At 44.6% G+C, this 21,678-nt stretch overlaps 1 protein-coding gene across 2 annotated transcripts in view; it reads right to left on the reverse strand.

Annotated features, from left to right (window-relative positions):
- The window catches only part of Disp1 (dispatched RND transporter family member 1), a 130,136-nt gene that overhangs the window by 15,672 nt on the left and 92,786 nt on the right, over nt 1-21,678 (reverse strand). For both annotated transcript variants that reach the window (XM_021158768.3, XM_021158753.3), the window contains one exon: nt 3,641-3,670. In XM_021158768.3, coding sequence (XP_021014427.1) covers nt 3,641-3,670 — 30 coding nt within the window. The remainder of the gene's footprint in view (nt 1-3,640; nt 3,671-21,678) is intronic.

The following is a 21,678-nucleotide window of genomic DNA, read 5'->3' on the forward strand; positions in this document are numbered from 1 at the left end:
TAGAGACAACTGTTCTGCATTGCCATCTTGAGTGTGCTGAGCACTGTGGGGGATGCACAGCCCTTTAGACAAGCACTTCTCCTAAACACCACAAGCTACTGACAGTGCCTCTGCCGCCCGTGCTGTCTAGGCCCAGCTATGGGCATGACAGAGAAAATAAATGTCTTATGCATGATATGAAGTCCAGACAATGGTTATAATATCATGATTAAAAAACCTATAAAACTGAGAGGGGTAAAGAAAAATTTAAAATGACTTATAAAACACACACAGACACACCTATAACATTTCACTTCTTACAGTAAAATATGTTCATGTTATTTCCTTTGTAAAGTGACCGCATGTGCGATAGGACAATTGTGAAAAGGTCGGTCCTTTACCACAAGCCAGCCCGCACGTCAGGCAGCACCTACCTTGTCTCACCTGCTCTAACTGGGAAGTGTTTATATAGGAACCCAGCACAACTGTGAATCAGTCCTTTTCTGTAACACTTGGGTTAGGCAGGAAGTGACCTGGGGAATGGCTGGGGGTGGGGGCTCTCCCTGAGGGGAAGGCTTGCAGTTCTATCCTGGCCACCGCTGTATAAAGTTCCTGTCATCCTTCAGCTGGCTGTCTCAAACCCTCTTAGAAACAGCACGTCTTAAATGCATCCATGCACCGTGACTGAGTGCAGGGCGGCCCCTGGCTGAGGATGCCACTGTTGTGCTACACTGGTATCCAATAGGAAGCCCCTTGATTATACTTACAGAGGCTCAGCTTGATTGCTCCGCCTACTCTGGAAATAACTGTTAAGTGAGTGTCTTATGCAGAGGTAAGGTCATATAAGAGGACGCTCGGAACTGACCACTCAGTCTCCATAGCGAATCATTTGCTCCTCCCCTGCTTACCCTTTTGGCCTCTCCAGAAACTTTTTTCTCTTTCCACAAACTTCCCTGAAGGCTGTGATGTGACTGGGGCCCTTCTCCTGACCAGCCCTCCACCTTAGTCCCTAGGAGCCATCACTCTCCTGACTTTTGGGCCCAAATCAACTAACTGGTCTTGGTTTCCAACCCTTTCTGATCTGAGAGAACAGTAAGATCTTCTTCTCTAAGGAACCCTTCCTCCCATAGCCTACTGCTACCCCTCCCGACCCCCCCCCCCCCATAATCCTTTCAATTTGTCTTGTCCCTTAAGGACAGTCATTTCAAAATGTTCATATTTCTGGTGGCGTCAATTGTCAATCTAATGGGAAGAATGACTCAGATTCAAAAAAATTCACACACAAAAATAGGACAAACAACTCCTTTGTGTGAGGTATCAATTCATCTCTAACAGTAAACCAAACAGTGAGGATGCAGGGCATTGTGGGAATACAAAGATTGGCTCAAGGAATTTACAACTAAGTGTAGACACTCAAACAGGTACAAATAACCCCCAAAGGCAGGCAAAGGCTGGGTTAAAGAACAGAAGTAAAGATTTGCCAGTAAAAAACAGGAGGATCACTTCTGTGAGGTGGGACTGGGGAATGAGGAAAGCTGTTCTGAGTAATGATAGGTTGATGTTCTAAAAGAAGCTATTAAGAGTTTTTAAAAACCAATTTGGTAGCAGAGGAAAACCCAAATCTTTTCAAAATGACCTTTAGTCAGCTGAGAAAATCATTATTTCCAGATAAGTGAAATTCTTTTTGTTAATATGACATGTTTGCTTGTATATCTTTCCCCATGTCTCTGTTTCGGTCTCTTGCAGGAAGGGGTAAAAGTGGAAGAACTAGGTCAAGTATGGAAGAACTAGGTCATTTATGTACAGCATAACAGAATATGATTAAGCCTGAAAAGGAAGAAACTTATGACATGTGCTGGAATTTGAATGTTATGCTAAATAGAGTCAGTCATGGTGGACAAGAGTTGGGTGACTCACCTCAAACGAGCTACCTAGAGTAGTCAAATTAAAGAGAGAACATAGAACAACCATGGTTGCCAAGATTGTGGCAAAGGAAACAAGGATAGAGTTCCTGTCTAGCATTTCCGTTTTATAAGATGAAAATATGAATACACACATATATAAAATATCATAAAGTTGTGCTCTCCAAAATCGTTGAAACTTGGGCTGTCCCCAGTTTGGCGCAGTGGATAAAGTGCTTGCTATGCACAGAGCTTGGAACCTTGGCAGCCGGTAAAGCCAGGTACGAGGGACTGAGGCAGGACCCTGGCAACTGCTCCCTACCTGAAACCACAAGCTCTAGGGTCAGTGAGAGGCCCTGTCTCACAAACTAAGGCTGACAGTAATAGGGGGCACTCCAGCCTCCGTATGACGCCATAGAAGAAAGCCCAGCGTTAAAATGCAGATGTTCTTGGTTCACGACTGACTGTCTAACGTGTGCTGGGCCCTGATCCCAGTCTATAATACAGACACAAAAGAAAGCTAAAATGTAATTTATAGATTGTATTTTGCCAAAGTCTTAAGTATTCTTTCAAACAGGAGAGTTTGCTAATGAGACTTTTACTTGAGACGGTGACTTTTACTTGGGAGGCAGAGTGTTGCTCTAAGCCAGTGCTTCTCAACCTTTCTAATTCTGTGACCTTTAATTCAGTTCCTCACGCTATGGTGACCCCAACCATAAGATTATTTTGTTGCAATTTCATAACTGAAAATTTGGTACTGTTGTGAGTCATAATGTAAATATTTGATACGCAAGGTTCTGCTAGGTGACTCCTGTGTAAGGGATATTTGACCCCTAGAGGGGTCACGACCCACAGTTGAGAACTGCTCATCTAGACAGTGAGTGTTCTCCTTGGGAGGATTGCATTATTTTCTACTTGAGCTTCTCTGGCAGCTGAATCTTACAGGTCACCTCAAGTTTCTTAAATGAGATAGTACTGTACCTAGAACCACACTGTATGTACCTAGAACCACACTGTACAGGGGGATGAGACGGTGTACCTGGAACCACACTGCACAGGAAGAAAGAACCATGCCTTTGCTTTGTTTTCAGGAATTCTATCTATTACAGCTGTGTAGAGTTTGGCAGGTAAAGGTACACAGAGCTCTTGCAGAGGACCCAAGTTCTATTCCCATCGCCTGCATCAAGTATCACACAACTGCTTGTAACACTCGCTGCAGATCTGACACCCCTGGCCCTCAGAGGTCCCCATACTCATGTGCATATATCCCATACAGACACACATATATACATAGTTAAAAATAAAATAATTCCCATGTAAACAAATACCTTTACCTTAATATAGTTACAATTTATTTTTAAAAAGAAAAACATCTAATGCATTTGAAATAAGCTACCATGTATTCAAGTCACACTAGTTGACTTGATATTGTTACTCAAGAAAAATGAGATAATGAAGGTGCATGTGACTCTTCCCCCTCCCACTGGGGAAAAGAAAGAAGCCAACTGAAATAGGAAAAATGCAAAGCAGCTACACAAATACAAATGCAGACCCCAGGAGGATTTAAATAAGAAAATCTACCATAAGACTGACAGCGCATTTGTAGATAGAGAGTTCTGAAATCAGGTAATGCATGAGAAATGAATGTTTCCTTCATAAAAGTATGCGTGAAGATGGTGGAAAGAACAAAATGTGGAGAAAGCAAAGGGGTGGAAATACAGAGAAGTTATTATCAAAAAGGATGGCTTAAATTACTCTACCTTCTCGGGAACTTGAAAGGTCTGGAAGGCCTGGAAAAAGGAAAAAGCAAAGAAATAATGATCAGAAACAAAGTTACTTAATGTACGAAGGCCCCCTCATGCCAATGCTGGACTTAACTCCCTATGCCAACACTGGGCTTAGTACCCCCCCAACACCAACACTGGGCTTAGTACTTCCCATACTACACATACCAGTGCTGGACTTAGTACTCCCCCACCCCCACACCAACAATGGACTTAGTACTTCCCACACCACACACACCAGTGCTGGACTTAGTACTCCCCACATATATGTCAACACTGAACTTGGTACTCCCCCCTCCATGCCAACACTGGGCTTAGTACCCCTCCCATTAAGACTCCCACGAGAGTTAAGAGAGATGGCTCAGAGCATGTCAAAAACATGTGGAGAAACTGAACCCCTGCTGCAGGGCCTTTGTACTCTGGAAGACATGTTCAGGTGGCTGAGCAGAGGTGGCACCTTTGAGGACTCCTGATGGAATTCCAGCAGGACCCAAAGGTGAGCTCCAGAACCCATGCCCAGCAGAGCTGGTCCTCTCTTTCTCTCTCTCTCTGACAGGAGTGCTAACTCTCCAGTACAAGCAGCTTCCTCTCATCCCCCAGCCTGACATCAATACCTTCTTGTGCTAGAAATGCTGTTTCCTCTCAGAGAGCAGCTGACTCTCTCGTCTTTAACTTCTGACTATTGACTTTCCCAATCACTTTAACAAGGATGGGCTTGTATTTCAAGTCACCACCTCCTCATGGTGTCTGTAACTATTCCCTCTCATCATGATGCCCTGCCACATAAATATACAACATTAAGCTTGCTAAAGAAATTACAATCCAGCCTCAACTTCTGACCTCTCTCCCTCCCAGATTGGTTAGTTTCTCCTTTGCTGGCCCGTGGTCACCTTGTTAATAAAGACTCAGTGAACAAACAGAGCCGCTATTCATGCTTCACGGTTTACAGCACAGTGGTTCTCAGTGTGGCCTCAAGGCCACAGGGACCCGAGACCCTTTGGTGAGGTCTGTGAGGGCCAAATACATTATCTATGGAAGGACAGATTTTCTTCATATACCTCAACCGAACAGGCTGTAACATGCTGCCTGTGATCAGACCCCGGCTGTGATGAACACACATCAGAGAGACTCATAAGAAAAGAGAAGGGCTTCTCATATCACAAGCTGTTGTTAAAGTGCTTTTCGTGAAAACAGTACTTCCATTAATACATAATGGGCTTATTATATATAGATGTTTTCAGTACTGGAGACTAAACACAGCCTCACACATATGAAGCAAGTATATCAACAGAGTTAGCAAAGACGCTCTTTTTAAAATTTTTGAGTGGACTTCACCAAGTTGATTGAGCTTGTGTTGGCCTCGCTCTGTAGCTCAGGAGCACCTGGAATGTGCCACCCTCTCACCTCACCCTCCCAAGCTGCTGAGATTGGCAGGTTTGCCTCACCACATGTCGCTTGCTGCTATTATTATTATTATTATTATTGTTATTATTATGTTATCTTAAATTTTCTCAGGTTCAGTTCCAATATGATCCATTTTAGCTAGCTGAGTAAAACAACCGCCTTTCCATTTTGTGTGAAGGGGCCATGAGCACAAAAGTTTGAGAATGGCTTTGATCATACAGATAGGCGTGCGACTATCTGGTGACCCAATGACCACATTTCCTAGGTTCAGACGCTCCTGGTGTGAAATCTGCTGCAATGGAGCGCTCTCTCAGAGGAAACAACCACCGGCAATGCTGCCTCCAGTCCTCCCACCAGCGCTTTGACTCCTCCCCCAGGTCAGAGCCGACTCTGGGATTTCTTGAGGAGGATTTTCTTTTGTATTTCCAGTTTCATTTGTGACTGAATTTCCTAAAATGTTCTCATCTAATGTCCAGCAAAGTCATGATGAGACAGGTTCCATGGCTTACACTGTGGAATGCACTGTGCGTGAGCCTGTTTCGGCAGAACACGTGTTCTCTGCAAGTCATGCTTTACCCACACATCTACTGAAACGGAGAAGCTGGAACAAGTGCTGAGACCAGAGGTCCAGGACTGGCTCTCCAAGAGGTGCATTCCAGGTGCCCCAGGCCCGGCCTCAGAGACAAGCTCAGCATCACTATGGGAACAGCATCCTGGTGCCCCAGGCCCAGCCTCAGAGACAAGCTCAGCTGGCTTTTGCTCTCTTGCGTTCTCAGTGTAAGAGCTGTACGGACTGAAGCTTCTTTAAGAAAAAATGGTTTTATTTGAAAGTTGCCCTTAATCCTTCCTCCCTCCACCTCCTCCCAGGTCTTCTTTCCACTCTCAAATCAAAAGCCTCCTTCCCTTTGATTACTACTGATATAACTACACCCGCTGAGTCCACGTCTGCTGTTAGTGTGTATGTGGTTCCAAGGCTGCTCATTCGGCAGTAGACATGTGGTACAGGAACTCCTATCTGGGGAGGCTAAGTCTCCCATCAGCAGTCATCGGTGATACATTGTTCTTTGTCTGGGGTGGGCTGCAATATTCCCCCCTTTCACATCTGTACACCCATTGACACTTGTCTTGTGTGTGCGGCTTTCTCTGAAGCCCCTTGTTGGCTAACAGTTGCTGTCTGCGCTGTGGCTGTGTTTGTGGAACCATGAGAGAAGGAAACCCAGAGGGACAACTGTGAAACATTAGTCTCTACAGAAGGAGAGGAGTTTCTTTTCTTCTGAGAGATGTGGACTCAAAGTCTGTTCCTAGTGAGAACAATATAGGTCTGTGCTCTATACTAAGACAATATTCACAGCATTTCTAAGAACACCTAACCATACATTCCTTCTCTGTGTGCAGAAACTATTTTAAGCTCTATAAGACTACATTTCTATAGAAGAAACATCTGTAGTCTCATTTCTATACCTCAGTGTAATAGCCCCTTTGTAGATATAAATCAATACTTGTTAGGTCAGTATGTGATCACTCTGCTCCTGTCCAAGGAGGTAAAGTTAGTACCACTAGAAATAAAGACAGCAAGAAGCTGGGGGCACAAACAACAACGGGTTTGTGGGTACATTTAATTTCTCTCTGTCTCTGTCTGTCTGTCTACCTCCCCTAGGCATTCAAACTCAGGGTCAGAGTGCCACGTCTTCCTCTGGTTTATGTCTCTGCATCCTATAGCGGGGCTCTATGATTCAGTATGTCAGGAACTCTTACTTGGATGGTTAAATTAAGAAAAAAAACTTAAAAAAAAAAAGCATACTACATGTACTCTGTGACCATGGAGTGTAACTTACACACACATGCTCAGCAGGCACCCTCCATATAAACCACACAGACGGGGCGCTGTCTTCTCTGGCTTAGGACTCGGGGTTTATACATATCCTGAGAGTGATGGCTGTGACACCATCATCCAAGTGTTGGTAGCTTCCCCCCACGAACCTTTTATATTTATTTCTCCATGCCTAATTCAATAATAATTTTTCTTAATAGCAATTGTCTTTATCTAATTTGCCCAAGGCAGTAAGGCAGCAATTTTCTTCACACACACACACACACACACACACACACACACACACACACACACACACAGAGAGAGAGAGACAGAGAGAGAGAGAGAGAGAGAGAGAGAGATAGCTTTCTTTTCGTGTCTACACACAAATGGAGTTTAGAAGTCATAATTAGGAAGACAAGCCTCCCTGCCTCCCACAGCTTTGGTAAGCACTAGTGTCACATGCTGGGAGGGGAGCCACGTATTTGGAGGCGAGAGCAGCTCCCGCACTCACTGCACAGCATTGCTGGGGCTGTGGGTTGCACACAGAGGGCTAGGTGAGCTGGCAGAGCTATCATGGGCACACCTCAGAAGCAGGCTCAGAAGCAGAGCATCCTTTCCATAACAATGCTCACTCCTGGAGAAGTCAGGAAACATCCATTTCCTTTAGATACATCTATGGGAGAATCCATGAGCCATATTTTCAGATGTTAATTATATATTAATTTTTATTTTAATAGCATTGGGATATAATTCACATACCACATATATACCCACTTAACACATGTACATATATGTATTTTTTTTAACATTTTCACAAGGCTGGGTAACCAAAACCAAAACTACACGCTGACACTCAGAGACGGCGCCACAGGAACAGCATGGGCAGAGCCATCACTGAGCTCTGAGGAGAACGTACTCTACACACAGAGAGATTACAGCGCTGAGCAGGGACATCAGCCAGTGCCATGTCACGCCTGTGTCACACGTGTCCTCAGGACACCTTGAAACCGCACAAGTTAAGAGATGTTGCTATCCTTAGAGCAAAAAATGGTCCAGAAAGCTATAATTCTGAACTACTTCATAGGAAGAATTCTCAGAGAAATGGGATTTTACGGAATACATTTGGGCTGTAAAACACAGAAACATTCTTTCTTCCCTCTCTCCATCACTTTCTGTTTCTAAGCTGAGAAATTGTTGGGGCTGTCTGACCTTCACTCCCTGAGGAGAGGGAGCGCTCTCCCTGCTTGACTGCAGGCTTCACTTTACTTTAGATATGTAGAAACTGCCAACATCAGCTGAAAAGAAAACTTGAGGTTACCACAAAGATACTCCCTCCTAGAGAAACATTAGATTGTTTTGAAGTTTCTGTACTAACAGGCATGGCAAGCAGATGTTAAAAACATTCTCCCACCCCACAGGTAAAACTGCTGAAAGCATCGCTCTGCAGGGCTGCTTTCTCTACCCCTCCCTCCTCAAGCTGATCCTGTGGCAAAGTCTAACATTGAGAGTGTCCTCTATGTCCATCAGAGCATCACATCTGCCCTTCAGTGTCCAGTGCTAATCAACAGCCAGGATAAACACACACACACACACACACACACACACACACACACACACGATCTTTTGGAGGGTTAATTCACCTTTTAGTATCATGCCTGCTTCCAGACAGTCAAACCATCCAACTCAAGACACAACAGCCTTCAGCCGCTTCAGTCAGACTTGCCTTCTCCCTGCAGAGAAAAGAGGCCTCAGGACAGATAGCACTCGGACGCTATGGGCACTATGGTGTGGTTCTTCACAGTTCCCTAGCCATAGACTCACTGCAGTGCTAGTCTCTTCCTCAAGAAAGCATCAAACAGGCTTTTCAAAAGCACTTGCAAACTAGAGTGCTCATAAACAGTAACTGTCATCAGTACCTCAGCCAGGGAAGGGCAACGGTGCTAGAAAGCTCGGTTCCTGTCCTCTGATGGCCAGTCAGTGCCTGTGCACGCAGTACACACTCATGGTGCAACCAGTCAGTGGGGAGAGCAGGGAGGTGACTGGAGCTTTCAAAGAAGGTGGCAAGCAAAAGAAGTGGAGAAACAGCAAAGTTCACAGGAGACTAGGGCCAGGAAAGCAATGGCTTTAGGCTTGCTCCTCTTGACTTACTTTTCATATTTTTGGAAGAAGAAGGAACCGTAGGACAAAGGAGTGAAGATACAATATGAAAACCCACCTCCAGCTGGGTGTCTCTGGTAAGCGCAGAATGGCCACTGCAGGTAGCTCAGGGACAGCTCAGCCTTATACATTCTAACCAGCTCCCAGCAAGTGAGAAGACCAAACCTACAAAGAGGGCTCTGGGTGTGTCTGAGCTCTACGGTAGGCTCCACAGCAAAGCCAGAAAGGCATCAAGCAGCATGGTGGTCTCAGCAGTGGTACCGCACAGTGCCGTGGCATCACTGTCAGGGGATACCCGGGAAGTGCTCGTGTGTCCCAGAAAGAATCTGAAATGAGGAGTCTGCACTTTGATGAGTGGTCTTTCAAAGATTTCCAACAAAAACGAAACCATCCTTCGTCATTAAGTATTTCCATGAATCATCACTGGCACACGGGCTCCATCTGAGCATGAACCAGATACCCGGAGACAAGCTAAGCCTGCGTTCGAGAGCATTCCTCACGCACCACAGATGGATGTTTATGGTCCGTGTCGAGGGACTAAGACAGGAACCACAACCGTGTGTGTAGAGCATTAGTGCATTTTCTGAATGCTTAAGAGAGGCAGACTACAGATGTTGTCTAGCTTGATATCAGAAGTAGCTGAACAGACGATACACAAAATAAACCAAGAGGTGAGAAGAAAGTCAGAGTGGAGATTAACATTTGAGGAGCACCAGATAAACTGTATGCTTCCTAAATACTACAAAAGTAAACTTAGCATATGCTTAATACATAAGAGAATAGTGAGATCAGAAGATAAGTGGGAGGAATAGGGGTTTATCCAGACTTCATGAAAACGTCCCTGCATTACTCAAGACTTGGGGGCTAGCCTGGGAAGCAGCTTTCTGAAACTCACTGATCATTAACTACGACTGTTAATGTAGTTCTTTTGGAAATGCCATCAAGCATGGTTAACTGATACAGACGACTCACGAAGAAACAGACACAGAGCTCTTCATTTAGCTTCAGTGACACTTGCTAATAGCTGAATATAAAAACTGACAGGGACCAGGGGTGGGACTCGGTGGTAGCACACTCGGTGAGGGTGTACCGACCCTGGAGTGATTCTCGGTACTGTGAAAGGGATGGCATAACTCCCACGGGTCCAATTGGCACGAGGCCTTTAGGACTGTAAGGAACCTCACGAGCCACTCATTCAAAGGAGAAAGAGGTCTCAAGCCACAGAGTCACGAGCAGGAAAGCCGTGCCTAGAACCCACACCCAGCCCTGGAAAAGCAGTTGTACACTGAGGCCTCAGTGCTTGTTAGCTGAGAATGGACAGGAGGCGGAGTGGGGAAAGGTGTCTCAGCAGCAACTGTTCTAGGCAGACAAGAGGGTGTGTGTGCAGGGTGCTCACTGAGGTCTGGGGTGAGTGCCAATCTAGCAGCAAGGATGCCTAAATGAATGGTGCTGTGCCCCATGCCATGAGACGCTGCAGAGAAACACACACACACACACACACACACACACACACTGTCATGGAAAGGGCTACTCGGCAAAGCTAAGTGTCCAGCAAGTCATACATTGGTTATGTGAACCATGTACAAACGCACAGATGCATTTATGAACAGGGAAGGGAACAAACCAAACTAGTTTATCACAGAGGAGGACACAGGACGGATGGGAAGAGGATTGGGAGAGGCCACTACCGTGAATGGTTTCAGTTTTTTAAGACTACCATGTAGACTAAAAGCAGCAGCATTCTACCCCGATAAGCTTTCAAAGAACTTAAAATAGATTGGATTTAAAAACTCTTCTTAATCCTATTTAAGTCTAATATTTACTACACCTAAACTAAGTGTTACTGAGTGTGCTCCCATTATTGGAATCCCCTATGTGATTAAGCTCACTAAGTTATGAAAGTATTCCAGTCCCCATCCTGGGATCTGGTACAATAGGTCCTGGAGTACAGGCTCCATGGTCAGAGCTTGTGCTGCTGCCTTGGGAAAGCAGCCAGGACCAGGTGACCTGCAGGTCAGCACAGGGAGACCAACCCAAGAAAGTACTCCGAAGTTAAAGGCACACTCAGAGCGAATGAGGGGAGAGAGCATGCGACTGTGCACCCCAAAAGGCATCTCCTGGGACTTGAGCCAAGAAGCAGAACTTGAACTAGGTGCCCTGGAAAGGGTCCAGCAGAGAGACAGGAGGCAAGGCATGGCAGCAGTGCTGCCCACTTCCTGCCCTGGACACTCCCGAAGCAGTGTGCGTGCACATAGCCACCAACAGCCTGAACGCCGCGGAGGAGAGATCAAGAGACGGGAACAAGAAGCAGCTCAAGCTCCAAAAGCAAGAACTGCTCTGGTAGAAGCTGCTGCTTTGGAGGACTGATCTGATAGGCCTGGGCAGGATAAACTTGAGACGAGGAACACTAAAGACAAGAAGCCCAACTTGGGAGGTGCTTCAGTGAGGGGGCTTGGTATAAAATGGTGACCAAAAAATGTACAAGAATTTAACTTCAACGACTGAGGAAGCCTCTCAAAAATCTTTGTAAACATGTAAATCAAGATGGAAAGTGTTAGGTGTTCTAACTGCATGTGTTATTACAAGAAAGACAAATATTTGGGTTAAACAAAGGTTTACACTTGGTAGGACTACTGTAACTCGAAATTTGCCACCACTGGATATGGGATGTGGGATGGTACACATTCAGTAAGTAAAAATGCCTCAAGCTATGTTCCCATGCTTGGCTTCAGACAAGAACTTGTTTCTGGGCTTCCTCATGTGAAGTCAGTGGCAGTCTGGGTAATGACACAGTGTGGTCCCCACTGGTCTGGAGGTTGAGGGCAGCTTTGTGCTCTGGTAGCTTTTATTAAGCTGAATACAACAAATATATTTCATTAAGATAAGACACACAAGTACTGCTGCTTTCAGAATGTTATGGGTTATATCCATAAAAATTCACTTTTATGTTTTCATTACAAACCACGCATTCCTCAGATGAGATTTCGCATGGTGATTATACCTCAGTGAAAGCAAACACTGCCTTGTTTAAGTAAGCTCAGATCAACTGCTTAATTTGTATCCAATCTAAAATTGACTCCGTTATAGCAGGCCAAGGCTTTTATTAATAGAGAGCAAAAGTAAAGATAGGAGCTGGGAAGATGGCTCAGTCGGTGGTTAAGAGCGTTTGCGTCTCTTCCTAAGACCTAGGTTTGATTCCCAGCATCCACATGGAGGCTCACAACCAGTTCAAACAGGGACCTGATGGCCACTTCTAACTTCTATGCACATCATATGCCCTGAGCATAGATACACATGTAGGCAAAACACCCATATGCAGAGAATAAAGTAAATATAACACAGCATAAATGCAACCACCATTCCTAAACTTTGGTTATTTTGTATTCTAAATTTGTCTAATTTTTTTAAACCTACATTCAAGGTAGGAATTACAAACCTTCCTCAATATTAGTCATCATTCTTGAATTCAACTCAGACAGGACTCCGGGGAAAGGAGCTAAGCAACGGTCCGCCGCGTCCCGTGGAATTCCAAAGTGTAAGTGATTCCTCGAGGCTGCTGTGCCAGCCGTTTCTCAGGAGGAGGGGAGTCTGAGGTATCATCCAACATCTACAGAGATTCCCGTTTCACTTCTGAGAACAGGGAGTGGGGACACTTGATTGTCCCTTACATTTTACTTTTTTAACTTTGTATTGATTCTTTATAGTTTCACAGCACATACTTCAGCCCCACTCATTTCCCTGTCTGCCCTTCGCTCTTGCAACTTCCCTTTCCAAAATTAAAAAAAAAAAAAAAAAAAAAAAAAAAAAAAAGAAGAAGAAGAAAGGAAAGGAAAGGAAAAAGGAAGAGGAAGAGGAAAAGGAAAAGGAAAAAACAAAGCATAGAAAACATCTCACTGTGGAAGCTGTATTGTGTCAGTGTGTTCCGCAGTGTGTCCCTCTGTCCACACATCTTCACTTGCAAACGTTCACTGCAATGAGTCATAAGTTTGGCTCCAGATCTCTGGCTTCTGTTGCACCACTAATATTGGATTCTTACCGGGGCTCCTCCTGGTTATCTGGTCACACATTTCAACCTTCTGAGGATGATAGTTATTTTAGAGGTGGGCCAACGCAGGGCCCTGGATCTGGACCTGGGCGATAGCTGAGCTGGTCAGCGTGCTGGCTCTCCTTTAGGCACACCACCAGGGCCAGCTCTCCTGTGCTCTCACCCTTGGGGTTGGCTGACCTGCGTGCGCCCCATCACCAGGGTCAGCTTTGCTGCACTGTTCCGGGGAGGTGTAGGGACCACAGGGCTAGCTCTCAGGAGCTCGTCCTGACCGCTGCAGTGCTTGCAGTGGCCAGTGAGGGGGCAGGGCCAGTTCCGCACAGCCCTGACACCCACCAGAGACATCCCCATGTTCTTTAAGAGTAATATGAGCCACGGACACCGAGACTGCCCACATGTTGCTGCGGCTGCTGCTGTTGCTGCTATTACATAGTGAAGGACCCAGACATGGCCCTCAGGAGCAGCTCAGGCTGGGACCTCACCATGGCCCGAGGTGGTTGGGCTGGCCACTCACAAGCTACTCCTCTCCACCCTCGAGCCTCCAGTTCCATCTCTCTTCATAATGATCAAGCTGCCCCATTCTCTTTCTCTCCCATCTGTCCACCACATACTCATTACAGTGTGGTGGCTCCCACTGCTGGCTGGCCATGTGGCTGATGGGCCCCTAGGTGACATCCTCAGTCTAAGCTATGTGACACTCAGGCCTCAGACTCTGAGCTCTGCAGTAAAGGCTAGCCCTGAGCTCTGGACCCTCCCGCTTCTGCCTCTCAGTGCTCGGATCCGAGGCCTGCTCCACCAGACTCAGCTTTAGTTGCAATTCCAAAACCACTTACATACACTAGCAAAAGCCAAATAATGATGTCACGATATTTAGGAGCATATTGTAAGGATGATGTTTTTAATAAAAAGGCCACAATGAGAAATCAGAAGACCTGTTTCCAACAGGGCTTTCACCTCTCTGGCTCCAATTTCCTCGTCTGTAAAATAGAGTCGAATTAAATTGTTTCCAAGCACCTTTCCTGCTGTGAAATTCTATTACATTCTGCTCTGGAATTTTAGACTACTCCAATCATTCTATCTTCTGTCTCCTGGGAAGGATTTCGACACTGCCAGGATAACAGCTGCCGAGCTAAGCACCTCAAACCAAACCCCTGCCTTAAACATTTCATGGACGCGTCAATAGAAACCCCCCAGGCTTAAAATTGTAAGTATCTAAAGTAAAGATTTAATTGGGAAAAAAAAGTTTAGTGAAAATGAAGATGCTCAAAACTGATGGGAGAAAAGGGCAGAGTCCGCAGGTGCTAACCTCAGGTGAGCTCAGACTTGGTGAGCAAGAGATCTGACACACATGGAAACCGGTGGGTGAGAGACGCCTAACATCTGTGTGGGCACTGCCAGAGCTGCAAGCACTAAGGGAAACAATGTCAGGCTGTTCCAACCCTGGTGAGGAGCAGCTGGCAGTCATCCAGCTTGCCACTCCATGGATCTAACTGCAACAGCAAACATCAAAGTGCTTTAAGTTGAAAGGGCTATTTCAAATTCCAAAAGCATTTGCTCTGAGTTTCCCATCTAGCGTCAGAAAAAGCATATATAACCTTTACCTTTTTTAAATTCTGAAAATGTACATTTGATAGGTTTTTCATCAAGTGTTTTGTCCACTCTATCATATGAACTCTGAGGCAGGGCACTGGCCACCTCTAGCATGCCCAAAGCCCAGGCTGAGGTTCAGCCCCCAGAACTGGGAAAAGAAAATATGAACTTGAATTTTTAAGGGAAGAGAAAAGCTTTCATTCAAAAGTATTTTCTTTTTCAATGCTGATGTTGTTGTTTGATCATAAAACATATATGTTTGTTTTAAGTCTGAAAAATGGAGACTGTTAAAAAGGAACAGAATGCGCACCCACACCCTCCCTGGGATAAAGTCTGTGCCTTCCCTTGTGCCTAATTCAGACCCTGAACCTGTGTGTGACCAGCGCCATGATGTGGTAACACTCTGAGTTATATTTTCCACATACTGCAGTTCTTCTAACAAGTAGTTTATTAGATTGCCATAACTTATTCCAACCACATAACTGTAATCACATTACTTATCTCTTAATTTACATATGTTGTCCTTACTCAAAGACATCTCAAGCTAATGCTATGATATATTGTAACTCTGACCAATACTCTTTTCCTAGTTAGTGATAGGTGTATTCATTTTTTAAAAATTCTGCATGCACACTTGTGTGTGTGTGTGTGTTTGCAGTAGGCACTTTCTACTTCCAGCACATGGTTCCTGGGGATTTAACTCAGGCTGTCAGGTATGGTGGCAAATGTCTTTATCCACTGAGCCATCTTGGCTACTTAACACTTTTTAACATGATTATTCTGACATACATTTAAGACCCTTTAATTTGTAATTTTCTTCATAATTTCTATGTGTACTACCATAGTCATTTTTTATCTAAGACTTGTTTTCCTCATCCCACTTGTTGAAGAGCTAGGCCAGCCCAATCAGTTTGTGATATTTCAATCTTATCTTCAGAAGTGCCTTATGTTAAGGGAGAAGAAAGCCTACTCCCACAAAGCACACAAGAATAACGTTTTGTGGCACACCCATGGACCAGGGGACAGAATTTTCAGGGTATGGCTGAACCATCCGGGTCACGGCTATGGTCTAGTGCCAGATAATAAACGGTATTCACTTGGGCTCAGTCAGCAGTGGGGATGCATGTGGGCCCAAGGCTGACTTCAGGCCTATGACAGCAGCCATAGAAGCCTTGACGTCACTTGGTGTGTTTAGTTAGCCAGATTTAAGGAAACAGGACCCAGAAAATTATGGTGACCGAGGATCTATTTCTGTCTCCTGATGTCCAGTGAGTCTAAGGCTGGGGAAAAATCAGGAGCCATTGAGTTAGGCGGTTTACTTCACTCTAGGTCCAGTTTTACCTGGCTAGGCGTAGCCATTGCTCTGTCTACCAACTCCTTTCACAGAATAACACTGCTTTATTTGGAGCTCAAAGTAGGCAAGTCCCAGGATAGGAAACCCTAACTCCCTTTAAAAGTTACACTGTTGCTCTGACACCTATAATTTGAAAATAATAAATTAATTCAGAACATAATTTCAGACCAAAAGAGACTATTAAATAGACTATCAGCCAGAAACAGGGACTTTGGTTCTCCATGGTACACACATGCTAAATCACAACCCAGAACAAAGATGCTGAAGGAACTGTCAAAAGCCTCTGGTCTCAATTCCCTAACAGGACTGCAGGAACTCCCACAGGCGTTCTTTACGAACTGACATTTCCTACAAAGGAAAGTCGTGCAGGATTCCCAGTCAACTGAGCATGCTCAGTTTCCCTGACCAGATTACAGGATGAGGCATGGGAGAAAGGAGGCCCATCTTTTGCCATAAATGTTCAAATCACTCTCCCATGCCTTGCTCCTGACCCTGCGTCTGACTCTTCCATCTGGAAAGTTTAAATCTTTCTAGTCTGGTGTACTTGTCTCCTATTGTCTTGGACGCAGCGATGGGAAGATGGATGGTTGCCTACCTTCCCTGAGCGGGACGGCCCTTCACTGTCTCGGCAGCACTAACTCATCCATTTCGTCATCTCTTCTCCACCCTAAAATTCCAACTCACTAAGCCTTGCCGAGTAACAAAAAAAAAAAAAAAAAGAGATATCATTTCTGGTCTCAAAGACCAAAATAGGAAGAGGAGAGGCTCTCAGAGATACAAAGAGGGATAAGAGGTAAGAAACGGATTAGTAAGCTCATGTCATAAGCGGGGTTTGCACCCTGTGGGACTCTAAAATCGAAATGCCGACCATTATCAGCATCCTGAAATCAGGGGGAAATCCAAGCACCACGGTGAAGATGAAGTGTAGAACAGTCTCAGCAGAGAAGTGGCGACTGGGAGCAGGCAACGCAGCTGGCAAGCCCCTCCCTCCACCAGCCTCCAGCCTCTGCAGACCCAGTGAGCCTCCACTGTCAGGGGAAGGCCAAGATGTTGAAAAGTAACTTGAGGCTGAGGACAGAGCTCTCCCAGCCCTCACGCTGTCCTCCTACCACCTCGCTGAATCTTCAGACAAAGGCAGAGAACTCATGTACACATGCACACACCTATACAGCCATGGCTCCCACCACGACATGTGACATTTTAGCACCCAAAAGTTCCCCGTAACTCTTCCTAAAAAACAATCACTTCTGTGCCCATAGTCAGCTTGCAGGATTCAATCATCATGGGCTTGATTGCTACTGTATCATATTTATTAAGAGGAAGATAAAAATTTAAATAGGACCTGAGATCATTAAGCTTAGACTTAAGAAAACACATAAAAATAATCCAGTAATATTTTCAACGTCTGAATACGAAGTGAGACTTCACCATTTTTTCTTGCCGTTTTTAAGAAAACCCAATCTGATGACTTATGAGTCATAGACCTTAGATCCCTACTGAGCAATAAACTTTCACCTCACACATAGAAAACATATTTATTATTACCACTAGCACTAAAACCCACTGTGTGCCCCATAGCAACCAAGGAGTTTAAACCTAACATGCACACAGAGATGCAGGTTGCAGAATCAGGTTGAATTCTTCCCCAGGGTCCGTATGAGGTGGTGCTGTGGGTACACTGTTTCCATGATCCAAACCTGACTAGAGTTAGGTCTAAGACATTCTACCTGTGCTCTCACAGTCACGCTGTGATCAGTGTGACCTCATTTTCGTTACCTTAAGTGTGTCCGTGCATGGGACCTACAACACAGATGTGATAGCTAGTTCTTACACTGAATTGAAGAATGATAGCAGAAATTCTCCAGCGTTGTCTGCGACACACAACTGGGATCAGGAGGAAGGATTGCGAAGTCTCCAGAAGACGCTGAGTTGTTCATGTGTCGTTGGGCATCATTTTAAAAGCATGATGTTTATTACGTCAAAATCTACGGGCTCAAGCAAGCATATCTAATATGTGGGGCTCAAATCAAACAGATCTGGACTTAATTTCAGGTTCTACCACATATTATTAACTATTGAATTAATACTTAAAATCTTATTCAATTTTTTAGTCCTTATTTTCTTTTATAAAGTGTAGATGACAATAATAGGACCAAATTCCTTGGTTTGTTTTCAAAACTGTAAAATATTATGTGATGCCTGAATGCAATAAGGTCCCAGTGAAGTCATTAATAATGTCATTTTATATTTTAATGGCAACCTTATGCTATTAAAGTCCAATCATTTTTCCAAGGACATAAATACAGCACATGACCAAGTCCTGTGTCATAATTCTTAAGAGCTTTAAACCCAGAGTACTATACATAACTATGAAATCTTTTAGAATATTTTTGGTAACAAACTTTATTATTAAAATTATTAGAAAGGTCATTTTAATTATTAAATCTGCAAATTAAGTAGAGGAGACCATAGGATTACTGGAATGTTACAGAATTCAAGTCACACTGCTGATGTATCATGGCAGGTTCTGTGACCTCATGTATAGTCAAGTGCATTTGATGTCGAATCTGCTCATAGCTGGTTATTTATTTTTATGCAGAACCTATACAGCTGTGGGTGAGTGGCATCATGTCTAGATGCTACTTCTTCCCACCCTGAAACCCAGGTGACACTTGTCAGTGTTTCACACAAGTATTTCTGCAATCAAGTATTTCGGGACACTTTATAATAATGAAAGTTACTTTTCTTTACATCTGACTTTAAACAAAATTTCCTAGTTTAATTTTTACTGGGTATAAAATAATATTTAATCTCTAGACAATGTGGTCCTAACGTCTTAACACAACCCTGAACTCATCTCTTTTAAGATTCATCCATCCCCAGCTTGGACGGTGTCTTCAGTGGTCAGGGTCTGCACTTTAAACAAAGGTGTAGATTCTCTTTATAGGGACACGCAATGTGCAGCAGAAAATGATGTGTGTGTCCACCAAAGGGTCTGCGGGTGTGTCACAGGACATGAATGGACACCAGGAAGGTAGTGCTGCTGCCAGGCTGTGTCCTCTCTCGCATCTGCTTACTTTAGAGCTCACTTGGGAATTCAACGTCTACTGATGAGCTACGGAGGGCTCTCGCCTCCAATTTAGCTGTTACTTTAATTTGCAACTTCTCCCTCAAGTCATTAAGAATATTACTGGGAAGATGTGCTAAAGGGCTACAACAAACGAGGCAAAAACACAGTGAGCACAAATATCAGAGCTCCAGGCCAGCACAGCCAAAAATTAACACCTGAAACTCCAAGAAGTCTATCTACTGGAGGCATGGCAGAGAAAACTGTGGTCACAGGATTTGCTTGACAGTCAATTACAAACCAACCCTGGTAACCCATGATGGTACTGTCACGTGACATTTGTGCATGAGGCTCATGATATCTGCCTCATCGGCATGGGCCCCCCAGGTTTGTACAAATCAGATGATCTACACAAACTCAACCGACCCTCAAAACCTGTACAAGCTGATGCACAGAACAGCCTCAATTCAACTTAGGGTCAAAAGGAACTCTCGGCTCAGCAGGTGAGGAATGAGTTTGCTGTCAAGCCTGAAAGCGCATTGGATGCCCAGGACCAATAAAGTAGAAGAGAATGAACTCCTGTTAGTTGTCCTCTGACCTCCACACTCATTGTGATGGGCATCACTCACACACACACACACACACACACACACACACACTCACACTCACACACTCTAACAAACAAACCTTTCTTTCACTAGTTAGCTTTGGTCCCAGGCAGCAAGCAAGGCATGAGGCTGTTTTGGCTAACAAGAACGGAATCCTACATGCCAAATACAGAGAAATGGAATGACTAAAGACCTGGAAATGTAACCTCCTCACAGGGTATTAACGAGGTCTTTCTCCTTAAGGCCATCTTTCTAAGGCTATTCTGCAGTGAACTGAGAGGTGAAGGAAGTCAGCTATGGAGTATTCACTTTGACACACGGCGACAGTGAAAGGCACTATGATAGAGACACTGCAGGGTCCTGTTTCTAAACAATGCAAACACAACAAGAATCTAGGAATATCTATTAACCGCCATTGGGAAAGAACTACTTCTAAACAATTAGAACTCTAAAACTGGTTAAAAAATAGTTTTAATGGTGGTTGCTTTGGCATTCTTTTTCAGCCGCGCAAGTTAAATATTAATAATTTATTTGGAGGTTATGAAGCAAACAACCCCCGCAAAGATCCACTAAGTTATAAAGTACTTGACCTTAAGCTCAAGCCTTTCTCTGCCAGACTGTTTCTGTGAATGTTGTGCAAAGCACACTTAATGAGCACATAATACAGTTTTCTTAATATGACATGAATAATAATCATTAATAAGAAGTCCAAGAAAAGGCTGTAAGAAAGCCAGAAAAGCCTTGTTAAATGTACGAACTGAAGAGTGGAGTGCAGAATGAAGCCCACGATCCTCACTGCACACTCATGCTGCTCCCTGGGAGTTTTTAGCTGGGTAAAAGTCCATACAACTGGAGCCCAAAGTGACATCTAACTATTAGAGAGAAGCCTTGTGATGATGAAATAGCACACCCAAATAAATCTTTCCTGAGTACGCCCTCATAATAAAGCACTTTTAGCTTCTGGTATTCCGTCCGAAGATCACTGTTGGCTGCAGCAAACCAAAGCTCCACATGAATTCCTCGGGAGCACAACTCCTTAGAATTCGCTATAACTGAGACACCATTTCTTGCTGTAGCTTCCCACTGCATGAACAGCAGACACCGGTAGTTAATTCCTGATTAAATCCTGATTAAACTTCTATCCTGCTGGAGGAATCTGTTCTCAGGTTGGCTCTCCCTGAGCCAACCCTGCTCCTGCCTCCCCCAACTCCCTGCATCCCTGCATCCCTGCATCCCTGCATCCCTGCCTCCCTCCCCTCTACCCCCCCTCCCCGGGCCTCCATACCTTCTCCCTAGAACAGCATCAGAAATGAAGTGGGGGAAGTCATCTAGATGCTGGGAGTAGTGGCCTGCACGGCTACCTTTCATTATTTCTTCCTCACTGACATTAGGTTGGCTGGTGACTGGTTTTGTCTTTCACTTGTTAAAAAGTTTTATTTTTATGTATGAGTACTTTGCTTACATGTTTGTGTATGCACTGTGCAATGTGACTTGGTGCCTTTGGAGGCCCCAGGAGGGTGTAGAATCCTCTGGGACTGAAGTTCAGGTGCTCGTGAGCCCCCATGTGGCTCCTGTGGTCCTCTGAACCACTGCGCCATCTCCTCATCCCCTGGCTGGTTGTTTTCAAAGTCAGAGACCAGTGCACTTAGCATGAGGAGCTTTAAAGGATGAGAGGAAACATTCTCAAAGACAGTGAGGTCCTTACACACTCTGTCTCCCACTACCTGGGAAGCCTCTCATTACACAGAATGGGCCAGCAGGGCCTACTTCTCAGCATGAAAGTATCACAGCAAATCACTGAGCTCTGTACAAGAGGAGCCTGATTGGTGCCCAATTACCTATTTAGTTCTTTTCAACAATTAAGTTTTGCATGCCCACCAAATGCCAGGTACCTTGCTAGGTCTTAAAGGCACAAAACAGAACAAAGAAATGGTTTTACAAACTTAGGATAGTATCAATCACAAGTCTTAGAAGTG

The sequence above is a fragment of the Mus caroli genome, unplaced genomic scaffold (genome assembly GCF_978045245.1).
Source record: "Mus caroli unplaced genomic scaffold, Mus_caroli_1 scaffold_1, whole genome shotgun sequence".
Lineage (NCBI taxonomy): Eukaryota > Metazoa > Chordata > Mammalia > Rodentia > Muridae > Mus > Mus caroli.